Genomic DNA, 15,911 nt, shown 5'->3' with positions numbered 1-15,911 from the left:
CCCCCAAATTCATATGTTGAAGTCCTAACCCCCAGTACCCCAGAATGTGACCTTATTCAGAACCGGGCCTTTACAGAGGTGATCCCGTCAAAATGAGGCCATTAGGGTGGGTTCTAATCTTATGACTGATGTCCTTATAAGAAGAGGAAATTTGGAGAAGACAAGCACACGGGGAGAACGCCCTGTGAACATAAAGATAGCCATACAAGCCAAGGAGAGAGGCCTGGGACAGATCCTTCCCTCACAGCCTCAGAAGGAACCAAGCCTGACGACATCTAGATTTTAGACTTCTAGCCTCCAGAACTATGAAACAATAAATTTCTGTGGTTTAACTCACCCAGTCTGAGACTTTGTTATGGCAGCCCTCACAATCACAAACTAATATACAGATAATAATCATAAAATTAAAGCACATAGGTATAGGGAACTCCGTGGTGTCCAGTGGTTAGGACTCCGTGTTTTCACTGCTGGGGGCCCAGGTTCGATCCCTGGTCAGGGAACTAAGATTCCACAAGCCGCGTAGCTCGGCCAAAGAAAAACAAAAACAAAAAAAGAATACATAGGTGTATGTTTTTGTGATTACTGGTATGCAGATAAGCATCTACATAGTAATAGTAAATTAGTATCTGTGTTAGAGGGAACTTAAAAACTAAAATATTGGGTTGGCCAAAAAGTTCGTTCAGGTTTTTCCGTAAGATGTTACAGAAAACCCAAACACACTTTGTGGCCAACCCAGTATGTTCTGGGCAGACATCCCCATAGGCTCATTGCCACCATCACACCCCTTGCCTGCTTTAAATAACTGAGATATATTGAGAGGACGGTTTGCTAGCAGCTTCTGCTGCTGGACCCCTCACCTCCTACCCCCCGACACATAGTGTAGCCCTCACATGTGTGTACGCACACACACACACACACAAGCTTCTGCAGGTGAAGAGCAGGGTAGGGTAGCTCTTCTGCTACTGACCATAAGCCATATTTCTGATTTTATTTGTTCATTTCTTCAGTTAGTATCTGGTGAGTTATTTAGTCAATATCTGATAAGTGCTAGACCACCTGCTGGGCGCAATGGGGCTAGGGGAAAAAAGACACTGACCTTGTCCTTGAGTTTTGACTCTAATAGGAAGAAATAACTAAAAGTGAAATATGATGTGCCCCATAAACAGATACCGACTACTCTGAAAGGTGCATTTAAGTGCTCTGGACCTTCTGAGGAGAGAGAGGTGACTTCCAGGCTGGGATAGAGGGGGTGGGAATGCTTCACTGGAGTACAGCAATTGAGCTGGATCTTAAAAGAGGGACATAAAGTAAAATCAAACAGGGACTTCCCTGGTGGCGCAGTGGTTAAGAATCCACCTGCCAATGCAGGGGACACGGGTTCGAGCCCTGGTCCGGGAAGATCCCACATGCCGCGGAGCAACTAAGCCCATGCGCCACAATTACTGAGCCTGCGCTCTAGAGCCCTCGAGCCACGACTACTGAGCCCGCGTGCTGCAAGTACTGAAGCCCATGCACTCTAGGGCCCGTGCTCCACAACAAGAGAAGCCACCGCAATAAGAAGCCTGTGCACCGTAATGAAGAGTAGCCCCTGCTCGCTGCAACTAGAGAAAGCCCGAGCGCAGCAACGAAGACCTAATACAGCCACAAATAAATAGTTTTTTAAAAATTGAGTTATTAGGGCTTCCCTGGTGGCGCAGTGGTTGAGACTCTGACTGCCGATGCTAGGGGACACGGGTTCGTGCCCCGGGCCGGGAGGATCCCACATGCCACAGAGTGGCTGGGCCCGTGGCCATGGCCGCTGAGCCTGTGCATCCGGAGCCTGTGCTCCACAACGGGAGAGGCCACAACAGTGAGAGGTCCGCGTACAGAAAAAAAAAAAAAAAAAAAAAATTGAGTTATTAAAAAAAAAGTAAAAACAAACAAAACCCTGACATGCTAGGAGAAAATATTTGCAATGCATATTACAGATAAAGGAAATAAAGGGCTAATATCCCTAATATGTAAATAATTTTTTTAGGGAATTCCCTGGCAGTCCAGTGCTAGGACTCCACATTCTCACTGCCCAGGACCCAGGTTCAATCCCTATTCAGGGAACTAAGATCCTGCAATCCTCACAACGCGGGCCAAAAAAAGGAAAAAATAAAATTTTTTTTAACATTGAGGGACACAGGAGCCAAAAGACAGAAAGTGGGAAAAATGGGAGAAAATGTAGAAAAATGGGAGAAAGAGGGACTTCCCTGATGGTCCAGTGGATAAGACTCCACGCTCCCAATGCAGGGGGCCGGGGTTTGATCCCTGGTCGGAAAACTAGACTCCACATGCCACAACTAAGAAGTCCGCATGCCGCAACTAAAGATCCTGCATGCTGCAATGAAGATCCCCCATGCTGCAACTAAGACCTGGTGCCGAAATAAATAAATAAACAATAAGGGGGAAAAGAAAAAAGAAAAAATGGGAAAAAGAAATGAATAGACAATTCACAAAAAAGCTATAAAGAATGGCCCTTGAACATATGAGAAAATGTTCAAGCTCACTCATGATCAGAAAAACTCAAAACAACACTGAGATATCCCTTATCTATCAGACTGGCACAAATTTTAAAGTATTGGCACAAATTTTAAAGTATGACAACACATTTTATCAGGGAGGCTGTGAGGAAACAGCTACTCTCACACATTGCTGGGGGAATGCAAACAGGTGCAACCCTTCTGCAGGGGAACTGGAATTCGGCAACACCTAACTGAACTACCGTGCACTTCACCCTCTGAGCCAGCAATCCTATTTTGAGGGCTATATCTCCAGCAATTAATTGCACCATCATTTACAGTTGTAAAATACTAGAAACCACCAAAATGCTCATACATAGGAGATTGACTGAATAAACTACAGTCCATCCACACAATGGAGGACATAAAGAAGGATGAGGACAAACTCCATGAACTGATATGCAGGGATTTCCTGGATAGACTGTTAAGTGAAGAAAGCTAAGGGCAAAAAGTATCTACTTTCAAGTATGCTACCCCTCGTGTAAGAAGATTAAGAAAATGCACATGTATCTGCTCATTTGTGCACAAGAAACACAGGAATAATACAAAAATTCTAAAGGAACTGGTGAAGTTCAGGAGGTAGGTGGAAAAAGGATGGAAACTTGGTAGTAGGCATGAAGAAGGCATGATACTTCTCTGAGTATATCTTTTTTTTTTTAATTTATTTTATTATTTACTTTTGGCTGCGTGTGGGCTTTCTCTAGTTGCGGTGAGTGGGGGCTACTCTTTTTTGTGGTGCACGGGCTTCTCATTGCGGTGGCTTCTCTTGTTGCAGAGCACAGGCTCTCGGCGAGCGGGCTTCAGTAGCTGTAGTTCGTGGGCTCTAGAGCACAGGCTCAGCAGTTGTGGTACACGGGCTTAGTTGCTTCCAGGCATGTGGGATCTTCCCGGACCAGGGCTCGAACCCGTGTTCCCTGCATTGGCAGGCGGATTCTTAACCACTGTGCCACCAGGGAAGCCCTGAGTATATCTTTTAGTACATACCTTTAGCTTTCAGGACCATAGTCATGTTGCACATACTCAAAAAAGTAAATCATTAAAGCCAACCAGGATATAGGGGGAACTCAAAATGGAATACAAACCAAGTGAAGTTAATTGTATCACAAATAACTAATATAACCAGAGTGAAGGTGGTGGGAAAGAAAAGAACGAACATAAATAACTTCGGAAAATAATGCTTTGGACACTATAAGGTCAAAGACAAAAAGAACTGCACACAAATACTGTATTCTGGTGTTGTATAACAAAAACTGTTGTCTGATGTTGTTTAAGAATTACTAGGTCTTAATACAACCCTGAATATTGCATAAGAATATAATTTATACGATATAAAACACAATGCAGCACTTAATACTAGGAACTGAGATCAATCATCACTAATTTTTTTTTTAAAAAAGCTTGTGTTTTATAAGAAAACACTTAAATGTGTGCAGCCATTTTCTCACATTGAAAAAACACTTAAAGGGACTTCCCTGGTGGTCCAGTGGTTAAGCATCCGCCTTCCGGGCTTCCCTGGTGGTGCAGTGGTTGAGAGTCTGCCTGCCAATGCAGGGGACACGGGTTCGTGCCCCGGTCCGGGAAGATCCCACATGCCGCGGAGCGGCTGGGCCCGTGAGCCATGGCCGCTGAGCCTGCGCGTCCGGAGCCTGTGCTCCGCAACGGGAGAGGCCACAACAGTGAGAGGCCTGCGTACCGCAAAAAAAAAAAAGAATCCGCCTTCCAATGCAGGGGACGCGGGTTCGATCCCTGGTCGGGGAACTAAGATCCCACATGCCACGGGGCAACTAAGCCTGTGAGCTCTGGAGCCCCCATGCCACAACTAGAGAGAAGCCCATGCATCACAACTAAGAGCCCGTGGGCCACACCGAAAGATACTGCGTGTCGCAACTAAGACCCGATGCAGCCAAATAAATAAATAAATACTAAATAAAAGACACTAAGACTTTAAATTGTCATAGCAAATAATATTAAATTTTTTCTTGTCTGCACAAAAATACTATGTATGCAAAATGCCTTAATTATTAATAAGTCAATGTGTTATGACACCAATATGTGTTAAAAAGTTAAACCAACCATGTTTCTGGCATAAAAAAGAATCATGTATTAAATCAGGAGTTTTAGGGTAATTCTCTGGCGGTCCAGGGAACTGAACTCTGCCCTTTCACTGCCAAGGGCTTGGGTTTGATCCCTGGTCCAGGAACTAAGATCCCGCAAGCCAAGTGGCACGGCCAAAAAAAAAAAAAAAAAATCAGGAGTTTTACATGCATGTAGAAGGTTGTTATTGACACCTATTTCACACTGCTTAAAATTTGAGAATATTTTTAATATCTCTGATTTTGGGAGGGAAGTGGGGGGTCCAGGGCATCATGGCATGTGTCTATGTATTATACTTACGTTAAAGAAAACAGAGTGACTATATATCTGTATGAATCCTTAACTGGATAAAAGCCATAGAAGTGGCTAATTTATGTTCACTTTTTATTGTATATAGACTTTTAATATTTTCACTTCTCAGTTATTTAAGCTTCCTTCATTTGAGTAAATAGCTAGGGTGCGATAGATGAATAGCATGAAGAAGAGTAACGACAAACAAGGTCGGAACTTGGAGTCAGAGCCAGATTATGGAGCGACGTGCATGTCACTTGAAGCTGTGGGAAGACCAAGCCGGGCTGTAAAGGATGTAGCCCTGCTTCAGGAAGACCCATGTGGCAGCCCTACGTGAGCTGAACTGTAGAAGGAAGAAGCCACTTATGATATTATTGTGACTATGAGGGCTGGAATTAGGGAAGTGGCAGGGGGACTAGGGAATATGAGGTGGTTACAGGAGAACTAGGAAAGAAAGGAAATTGACAAGACTTGGTAACTGACTGAATGTGAGGGCAAGGGAGAGGAAGCAGTCCAAAACGAGGCTGAGCTTTCAAGCCTAGGAACTAGACAGGGCCATAAACAGAAATCCATTAAAACAAGAAGATGCTTGGGGAAATAGAAATGAAATAAATTATACAGGTGTGTCTCAATGAGCAAATGGAAAAATCTACTTACCTAAATCCAGGAGACAGTTGGAAATTAGGGATTCAGGCTTGAGAGAGAAACCTGGCTTCTTTTTAAGGAGAAAGGGCAATTCCTGTTTCTTACTCATTCTAGTATCACTGTCCTTCCTGAATCTAAACCCAAAGAGAACAAGGCTCTTGATGGAATGGAGTGCCTGGTAGCAATGAGTAGAGACGCTCATTTGTACCAGATATGAGTACATAGTATACTTAAATACACAAAAAAGAAAAGCCCATAAGCCATGGCAGGTGTCAATAGCTTACAAAGTATGGTCTCTAGAGAAAATAGCTAAAGTTGTCATTTTAATATTACTTTACCAAGGGATTCGATGATGATGTCCCCACTGATGAATCATTGTTTCTATGGTTGATTAAAACACACTTGATCACAGGCAGATCTTGATTTCTGATAGTCTCAAATATCATTGTGGAAAAAACAACTGTAAAACAAAATAAAGACAATGATGTTGATCCATGCACACCTTAAAAAGAAAATACGTGTTTGTCTTACAACAAAACAAAATGTAATCAAGGGAGGGACTTCCCTGGTGGCGCAGTTGTTAAGAATCCGCCTGCCAAGGCAGGGAACACGGGTTCGAGCCCTGGTCTGGGAAGATTCCACACGCCGCGGAGCAGCAGCTAAGCCCGTGCGCCACAACTACTGAGCCTGCGCTCTAGAGCCCGTGAGCCCCAACTATTGAGTCCACGTGCCACAACTACCGAAGCCCACGCACCTAGAGCCCGTGCTCCGCACCAAGAGAAGCCACCACAATGAGAAGCCCGCGCACCGCAACAAGAGAAAGCCCGCGCGCAGCAGCAATGAAGACCCAACGCAGCCAAAAATAAAAATAAATATTTTTTTAAGAAAAATGTAATCAAGGGAAAGTGGCCAACAGGAAAGTGTGTAGGAAATATAATTTCATAAAAGGTAAGTCTTACTATCAATCAGGAGTGGAGGTCCTTAGAGCAGTGTTTTCCAAGGGAACTTTCTGCATGATGGAAATATTCCTTAGCGCTGTTCAAGAGGGTGGTCCTTAGCTGCATTTAGCATTAAGCATTTGAAGTGAGGCTAGTGCAGCTGAGGAACTGATTATTTGTATACCAGCCATTTTTTTTCTTCTTTATGGTTTCCTGGTGCATATAAACATTATGTTTACACTATATTGTAGTCTGCTAAGTGTGCAATAGCATTATACCTAAGAAAACAATGTACGTACCTTAATCAAAAAATACACTCTTAAAAAAAAAATACACTCTTAAAAAAAAAATACACTCTTGCTAAAAAATGCTAACCATCATCTGAGCCTTCAATGAATTGTAGTAGTCACATCAAAGATCACTGATCACAGACCACCGTATCAAATATAATAATAATTTAAATAATTATTGAATAATTGAAATATTGTGAGAATTACCAATATGTGACACAGAGACACAAAGTAAGCAAATACTTTTGGAAAAATGGCGCCGACAGACTCACTCGAGGCAGGGTTTTCACAACACTTCAGTTTATAAAAAATGCAATATCTGTGAAGCACAATATAGCAAAATGCAGTAAAATAAGGTGTGCCTATTATCAGCAGTTCACTCCCTTTAATTGCTGGGGAGTAGTCTATTATATAGATATAACACAACATTTCAATTCATCCACCTGTTGATAGAATTTGGATTGTTTCTACTTTGGGCATCTTACAAATATAGTTGCTATGAACATTGGTATAAAAGTCGTGGTTTGGATGTATGAGTTCAGATTCCTTGAATAAATACCAAGGAGTAGCATACCTCACTCCTGTGGGAGGTGTCTGTGTCACTTTTTAAGTAAGTACCAACTGTTCTCCAAAGAGGGTGTATCACTTTATATTCCTATTGGAGTGTATGAGAATTAGCTGTACCATGTCCTCACCAACGCTTGGTAGGATGAGAATTTTTAATTTTAGCCATTCCAAGAGGCATATTATATCTCATCATGGTTTTAATTTGCATTTGCATCCTTTCAGATGCTTGTATGACATCCTATATATTCTTTGGTAGTATGTCTGTTGCATCTTTTGTCTTTTAAAATTGGGTTGTTTATCTTCTTATTATTGAGTTTTGAGAGGCGCCCCCCCAGTTTTATTGAGATATTGTTGATATATAACACTGTATTAGTTTCAGGTGTACAACATCACAATTAGATATATGTATTTATTGTAATATGAGTACCACGATAAGTTCAGTTAACATCCATCAGCTCACACAGTTACTAAAGTTTTTTCCTGTGATGAGAACTTTGAAGATCTACTCTCAAGATGTGGATGGACCTAGAGTCTGTCATACAGAGTGAAGTAAGCCAGAAAGAGAAAAACAAATATCATATATTAATGCATATATGTGGAATCTAGAAAAACGGTACAGATGAACCTATTTGCGGGGCAGGAATAGAGATGTAGAGAACGGACATGTGGACACAGTGGGCAAGGGGAGGGTGGGATGAATTGGGAGATTAGGACTGACATAAATACACTACCATTTGTAAAATAGATAGCTAGCAGGAACATGCTATAAAGCACAGGAAGATTAGGTCGGTGCTCAGTGACGACCTAGATGGGGGGGATGGGGGGAGGGTGGGAGGGAGGTCCAAGAGGGAGGGGATATATGTATACATAGAGTTGATTCACTTCATTGTACAGCAGAAACTAACACGACATTGTAAAGCAGTTATACTCCAATAAAAAAAATAAATAAATAAATAATTAAATAAAGGTCTCTCTTAGCAACTTTCAAATATATAATAGAGTCCAGGTAGCCCCCACTTTTTGAAAGTTCACTTTACGCCACTTCACTTTTACAAAAGACCTGCATTAGCACCTGTTTTCACTAACTGAAAGAAATCTGAAGAGGATTTTTGCTTTTATGAAAAAAGGTGAAAAGCAAAAATAGCATCAGAGTTTGTTCGGTAGCGAGCTCTTATAGGGGTGGCTTGAACCCCAAGCAAGGAGAGTGGAACTGCCAAGCTCTTTCCCCAGAAACTACACTCAGCATCTCACCATCAAGCCATCATAGCTTTGTACTGTGTCTGTGAGCATCTGTGCTTTATCTCCATTTATTCTGTGTATCTGTTTGCAAGATGTGTCCCTAAGTTAATAGCTTCTTCACTTTACACAATCTGAGCTTGCAAAAGGTTTCACAGGAATGCTCTATTTTCAGATAGTGGGGAAACCTGTATTGGTAACTATAGTCACCATCTTGGACATTACATCCCCAGAACTTATTTATGTTATAACTGGAAGTCTGTACCTCCTGACCACCTTCACTCATTTCTCCTACTCCCTACCCCCACCTCTGGCAAACACCAGTCTCTTCTCTGTTTCTGAGTTTGGTTTGCTTTTTTTTTTTCAGATTCCACATGTAAGTGAGATTATACAGAATTTGCATGACTTATTTCACTCAACATAATGCCCTGAAAGGGCATTCATGTTGTCACAAATGGCAGGATTTATTTCTTTTTTATGGTTGAATAATATTGTATATATACAGTTGACCCTTGGACAACGTGGGTTTGAACTACACAGGTCCACTTACACATGGATTTTGTTCAATAAATATTTGGAAAAATTTTGGGAGATTTGTGACAATTTGAAAAACCTCGCAGACGAACTGCATAGCCTAAAAATACTGAAAAATAAGAAAAAGTTAGGTAGGTCATGAATGCATAAAATATATGGGGGCTCATTGGGAATCGGGCACACCAACTTGGGTTCAGCAACAGATCTATGATCAGGACTGCCCGTACCTGTAAAGCTGCTAACTAGCCTTGAAGGGAAAAGATAAACACAAGCTGTCTTTTGGTTGTACAAGGAGGTCTGGACAATGAGTAACTTTTTCTGGATTGGTTTCATCGATGCGTTGCCCCTGAAGACAAAAAGTACCTTGCCCGTAAGGGACAGCCTTGGGTTCTTTTGATACTGGGCAACGCCCCTAGCCACCCAGAGCCCCATGAGTTCAACACTGAAGGCGCTGAAGTAGTCTACTTGCCCCCAAATATCTAATTCAGCCTCTAGACTGGGGGGGTCATAAGGACCCTTAAGGCTCATTACACACAGTACTCTATGGAAAGGATCGTCAACGCTATGGAAGAGAACACCAACAGAGAGAACACCATGAAAGTCTGGAAAGATTGCACCACTGAAAATGCCATCATTGTTAGAGAAAAAGCCGTGAAAGCCATCAAGCCTGAAACAATAAATTCCTGCTAGAGAAAACTGTGTCTAGATGTTGTGTGTCTGACTTTACAACAGAGCCAACCGAGGAAATCATGAAAGAGATGTGGACATGGCAAAAGAGGTGGGAGGTGAAGGGTTTTAAGATATGGATCTTGGAGAAAGTCAAGAGCTAATAGGCACCATGCCCGAGGAATTCCCAGAAGAGGATCTGATGGAGACGAGCACTTCCAACCAGAGCCGCACAATGAGGTAGAAGACACAGAAGAAGCAGTGACAGAAACCAAATTGACACAGAACAATCTGGCAGGAGAGTTCCAATTATTCAACACTGCTTTTGACTTCTTTTATGACATGGATCCTTCTATGATACAAGCACTGAAACTAAAGCAAATGGTGGAAGAAGGGTTGGCACCATATAGAAACATTTTTAGAGACAAGAAGCAAAAAAGTCAGAGATAAATTATGATGTATTTCTGTAAAATTACACCAAGGGTGCCTACCTCTCCTGCCTCTACCTCTCCCGGCTCTGCTACTCCTGAGACAGCAAGACCAACCTCTCCTCCTCTCTCTCCTCCTCAGCCTACTCAACGTGAAGACGACAAGGATGAAGACCTTTATGATGATCTACTTCTACTTAACAAATAGTAAATCATCATCATGTCCTACAGTTAATAAACTTATCTCCTGTGTATGTGTGTATCTTCGTGTGAAAATCTAACTGTATGAGATGTTTTTGTGCCACCATCATTATCATCACCAACGTATTCATCTTGTAGACCAGTGGTCCCCAACCTTTTTGGCACCAGGGACCAGTTTTGTGGAAGACAATTTTTCCATGGACCAGGGGCGGGGCGGGGAGGGGAGGGATGGTTTAGGGATAATTTGAGCACATTACATTTATTGTGCATTACATTGCAATATATAATGAAATAATTATACAACTCACCATAATGCAGAATGAGTGGGAGCCCTGAGCTTGTTTTCACTTGCCATTCACTGATAGGGTTTTGATATGAGTCTGCAAGCAATTGTTTATTATGGTGTCTGTGCAGTCAAACCTCTCTGCCAACGAGAATCTGTATCTGCAGCAGCTCCCCAGCGCTAGCATCACCGCCTCAGCTCCACCTCAGGTCATCAGGCATTAGATTCTCAGAAGGAGCGAGCAACCGAGATTCCTTGCAGGCACAGTTCACAGTAGGGTTTGGGTTGCCGCTCCTACGATAATCTAATGCTGCTGCCTATTTGACAGGAGGCGGAGCTCAGGCAGTAATGCGAGCTATGGGGAGCGGCTGTAAATACAGATGAAGCTTCGCTCCCTCGCCCGCCACTCACTTCCTCTGTGCAGCCCAGGGTTGAGGACCCCTGGTGTAGACCATTGTGTGCAAGACTTGTATTGAAGTGGATAGTCTATCCTTATGTAGGCATAAGGTGAGTGATATTTAATATAAAATTAATAGTGTTTAGTTTTCTTACTGTTTTATAATTTTGCTTTCAAAGAATTACATTACCATACTGTATGCCTCTCTACTGTAATTGGAGAAATTGCATATCAGTCTGTCACCACAGGTAAGTGGTTTTGTAAAAAAATAACAATTTTTCCAATATTGTATTATGAACATGACTGTAAAGCTGTAAGCCATAACATTTTTATACCAATTCATTCATTAATATATAGGCTAGGGACTTCCCTGGTGGAGCAGTAGTTAAGACGCCATGCTCCCAATGCATGGGGTCTGGGTTCGATACCTGGTCAGGGAACTAGATCCCACATGCATGCCACAACTAAGAGTTTGCATGCCACAACTAAGGAGCCGGCGAGCCGCAACTAAGGAGCCCGCCTGCTGCAACTAAGACCCAGTGCAGCCAAATAAATAAATATTTTTAAAAATTATAAAAGTATATATATAAATAGACTAGGCTAACATGAAGAGCAATCATATCACTTAACACTAAGCTACCATAAAGCAGTCATATTGTTGCTTCTTCATTATCAGTGCAGGAATCGTTATAAGTAAATACGAATTTCTTTTTCATTATTATTATTATTATTATTTTGGCTCACCACACGGTTTGCAGGATCTTAGTTCCCTGACCAGGGATTGAACTCAGGCCCATGGCAGTGACAGCACCAAGTCCTAACCACTGGACTGCCAGGGACTTTCCCATCTTTTCATTTTTGATGTGTAGTGTTAGTAATACATATAACACCTACAGTGTTTTGTAACATGTAAGACGATATTGATGTAGGTGCTGACAGATGATTCATCATGTAAACAGGCAATGGAAACTTACAGCACTGATAAATACAGTATAGTACCATAAATGTATTTTATTTTACTTATAATTTTCTTAATAGCATTTTCTTTATGCTAAGTTTACTTTAAGAATACCATATGTAATACATATAACATACAAAATATGTCTTAATGAACTGTTTATGTTATCAGTAAGGCTTCTGGTTAACAGTAGGCTATTAGCAGTTAAGTTTTGGGGGAGACAAAAGTTATACTCGGATTTTTCAACCGCACAGAGAGTCGGTGCCCCTAACCTCCACGTTGTTCAAAGGTCAACTGTATACACCATATTTTCTTTATTCAGTCATCTATCGATGGACACTTAAGTTGTTTCCATGTCTTGGTTACTGTAAATAATGCTGCAATAAACATGGGGCTGAAGACATCTCTTTGAGATACTGATTTTGTTTCCTTCAGATATACACCCAGAAGTAGAATTCCTGGATTATACGGTAGTGCTATTTTTAATTTTTTGAGGAACCTGTACACTGATTTCCATAGTAGCCATACCGTTTTAGATTCCCTTCAACAGTGCACAAGGATTCCCTTTTGTCCACATCCTCACCAACACTCATTATCTTTTGTCTTTTTAATGACAGTCATTCTAAAAGGTGTGAGGTAATACCTCATTGTGGTTGTTTTTTTTTTTTTTTTTGGCCATGCAGCATGCAGGATCCTAGTTCCCCAACCAGGGATTGAACCTGCGCCCTTGGCAGTGAAACTGTGGCGTCCTAACCACTGGATGGCCAGCAAATTCCCTCATTGTGGGTTTGATTTACATTTCACTAATGATTAGTGATGTTGAGTGCCTTTCATCTACCTGTTGGTCATTTGAGGGTCTTCTAAAAAAAACGTCTGTCCACTTCCTCTGCCCATTTTTTAACCAGATTAGCTGGGTCTTTTTTTGCTATTGAGTTGTATGAGTTCTTTATATATGTTGGATACATGATTTGTGAATATTTCCTCCTATTCCATAGGTCACCTTTTCATTTTGTTGATAGCTTCCTTGGCTGTGCAAAAGCTTTCAGTGTGATGTGGTCCTATTTAGTGTCTTTTATGTGTCATACAAATTTTAGGGTTTTTTTTTTCTATTTCTGTGAAAAGTGCCATTTGAATTTTGATAGAGATTGCCTTGAATCTATATATTGCTTCAAATGATATGGACATTTTAACAATATTAATTCTGCCAATCCATGAAGACATAAATTCTTTCCATTTATTTGTGTCTTAGTCATTTTCTTTCATCAATGTCTTAGACTTTTCAGTGTAGAGATTTTTCTCCTCCTCGGTTATTTATTCCTAGGTATTTTATTCTCTATGATGCAATTGTAAATGGGATTGTTTTCTTTTTCTGACAGTTTGTTGTTAGAACCACATAGATTCTAACAACCACAGAATAGAACCACAACTGATTTTTTTATATTGATTTTGTATCGTACAACTTTACTGAATTTGTTGATTAGTTCTAACAGGTTTTTGGTGGAGTCTTTACAGTTTTCTATCTATAATATCATGTTATATGCAAATAGAGTCAGGTTTACTCCTTTCTTTCTGATTTGGATGTCTTTTATTTATTTTTCTTGCCTCATTGCTCTGGCTAGGACTTCCAGTACTATGTTGAATAAAGGTAGCAAAAGTGGGCATCCTTGTCTTGTTCCTGATCTTAGAGGAGAAGCATTCAGCTTTCACCATTGAGTATGATGTTAGCTGTGAACTTTTTATATATGGCCTTATTATGTTGAGATACATTCCCTCTATACCCGCTTTGTTGAGAGTTTTTGTCATAAGTGGATATTGAATTTTATCAAATGCTTTTTCTGCATCTCTTGAGAGGATCATATAATTTTTATCCTTCATTTTGTTAATGTGGTGTATCATATTGACTGATTTGCAGATGGTGAGCCATCCTTGCATTTGTGGAATAAAACCCACTTGATGATGGTATATGATCCTTTTCATGTATTGTTGAATTTAGATTGCTAACATTTCCTTGAGGATTTTTGCATCTATGTTCAGGGATATTGGCCTGTAATTTTCTTTTCTTGTCATGTCCTTTTCTGGTTTTGGTGTTAGGGTAATGCTGACCTCATAAGATGAGTTTGGAAGTGTTCCCAGCTCTTCTATTTTTTAGAAGAGTTTGAGAGGATTGAAACAATTCTCCTTTAAATGTTTGTTAGAATTCATCAGTGAAGTCATCTGGTCCTGGATTTTCTTTGGGAGCTTAATTTTTTTTTTACTGATTCAATCTCCTTACTAGTAATTCTGTTCAAATTTTCTGTTTCTTCATGATTTGGTCATTGTATGTTTTTAGAAGTTTATTCATTTATTCTAGGCTGTCCATTTGGTTGGTATATAATTGTTCATAGTAGAGACATACCTTGTTTTATTGCACTTTGCTTTATTGTGCTTCACAGATGTTGCGTTTTTAATAAGGGTGTGGCAACCCTGCCTTGAGCAAGTCTATCAGAGCCATTTTTTCCAACGGCATCTGCTCACTTCATGTCTTTGTGTCACATTTTGGTAATTCTCACAATATTTCAAACTTTTTTGTTATTATTAATTTGTTATGATGATCTGTGATCAGTGATTTTTGATGTTACTACTACAACTCGCTGAAAGCTCAGAAGATGGTTAGCATTTTTAGCAAGAAAGTATTTTTTAATTAAGGTATGTACACTTTTTTAGACATAATGCTATTGCACACTTAGACTACAGCACAGTGTAAACATAACTTTTATATGCAGTGGGACACCAAAAAATTTGTGTGACTCATCTTATTTCAATATTCGCTATATTGTGACGGTCTGGAACTGAACCTGCAATATCTCCAAAGTATGCCTGTAGTCTCTTATGATCCTTTGTATTTCTGTGGTATCAGTTGTAATGTCTCCTCTTTCATTTCTAATTTTGAGTCCTCTCTTTTTTTTTATTGGTAAGTCTAACTAAAGGTTAGTCTATTTTGTTTATCTTTTCAAAAAACCACGTCTTAGTTTCATTGATATTTTCTATTTTCTTTTTAGTCTCTATGTTATTTATGCTCTGATCTTTGTTATTTCTTTCCTTCTACTAACCTGGGTTTCATTTGTTCTTTTTCTAGTTCCTTGAAATGTAAAGTTAGGTTGTGCATTTGCACTCTTTATTTTTGTTTAATGTAGATGTTTATTGCTATCAACTTCCCTCTTAGAACTGTTTTTGTTGCATCCTATACATTTTTTTTTTTTGCGGTACAGGGGCCTCTCACTGCTGTGGCCTCCCCTGTTGTGGAGCACAGGCTCCGGACACGCAGGCTCAGCAGCCATGGCTCACGGGCCCAGCCGCTCCACGGCATGCGGGATCTTCTCGGACCGGGGCACGAACCCGTGTCCCCTGCATCGGCAGGCGGACTCTCAACCACTGCGCCACCAGGGAAGCCCTGTTTAGTACTTTCTTAAACTCTCTCTCTCTCCATGCAAATTCTTACTTTATTCATGCATTGTTTTCCTGACCTCAGTGAGCATCTTTATGACCATTATTTTGAACTCTTTACAGGTAAATCACTTATCTCCATTTCACTGGGGTTTGTTTCTGGAGTTTTATCTTGTTCTTCTGTTTGGAACACACTCCTTTCTTTCTTCATTTCCCTTAATTCTCCATGTTGGTTTCTGTGAATTAGATAAAACAGCCATATCCTCCCAGTATTCACAGAGTGGTCTCTTGTAGAAGATAAATCTTATCTTTCAGCCCAGGCTTAGCTCTTGGTTGTCTCTCAAATTGCCTTCTTTGTGCTTATTGTCTCCCAGTAGTGAGGGGGTACCATGACTTGTCAGTGTACCAAAGGGG

The 15,911-nt window shown here is 40.7% G+C and overlaps 1 protein-coding gene across 2 annotated transcripts in view; it reads right to left on the bottom strand.

Annotated features, from left to right (window-relative positions):
- FLT3 (fms related receptor tyrosine kinase 3) overlaps positions 1-15,911 on the bottom strand; it is an 81,324-nt gene that overhangs the window by 49,962 nt on the left and 15,451 nt on the right. For both annotated transcript variants that reach the window (XM_049701293.1, XM_004281764.3), the window contains exon 2: positions 5,915-6,036. In XM_049701293.1, coding sequence (XP_049557250.1) covers positions 5,915-6,036 — 122 coding nt within the window. The remainder of the gene's footprint in view (positions 1-5,914; positions 6,037-15,911) is intronic.

This window comes from Orcinus orca, chromosome 18 (genome assembly GCF_937001465.1).
Source record: "Orcinus orca chromosome 18, mOrcOrc1.1, whole genome shotgun sequence".
In the NCBI taxonomy this organism is placed as follows: domain Eukaryota; kingdom Metazoa; phylum Chordata; class Mammalia; order Artiodactyla; family Delphinidae; genus Orcinus; species Orcinus orca.
The sequence above is the reverse complement of the archived record's forward strand: the minus strand, read 5'-3'. Positions and strand labels throughout refer to the sequence as shown.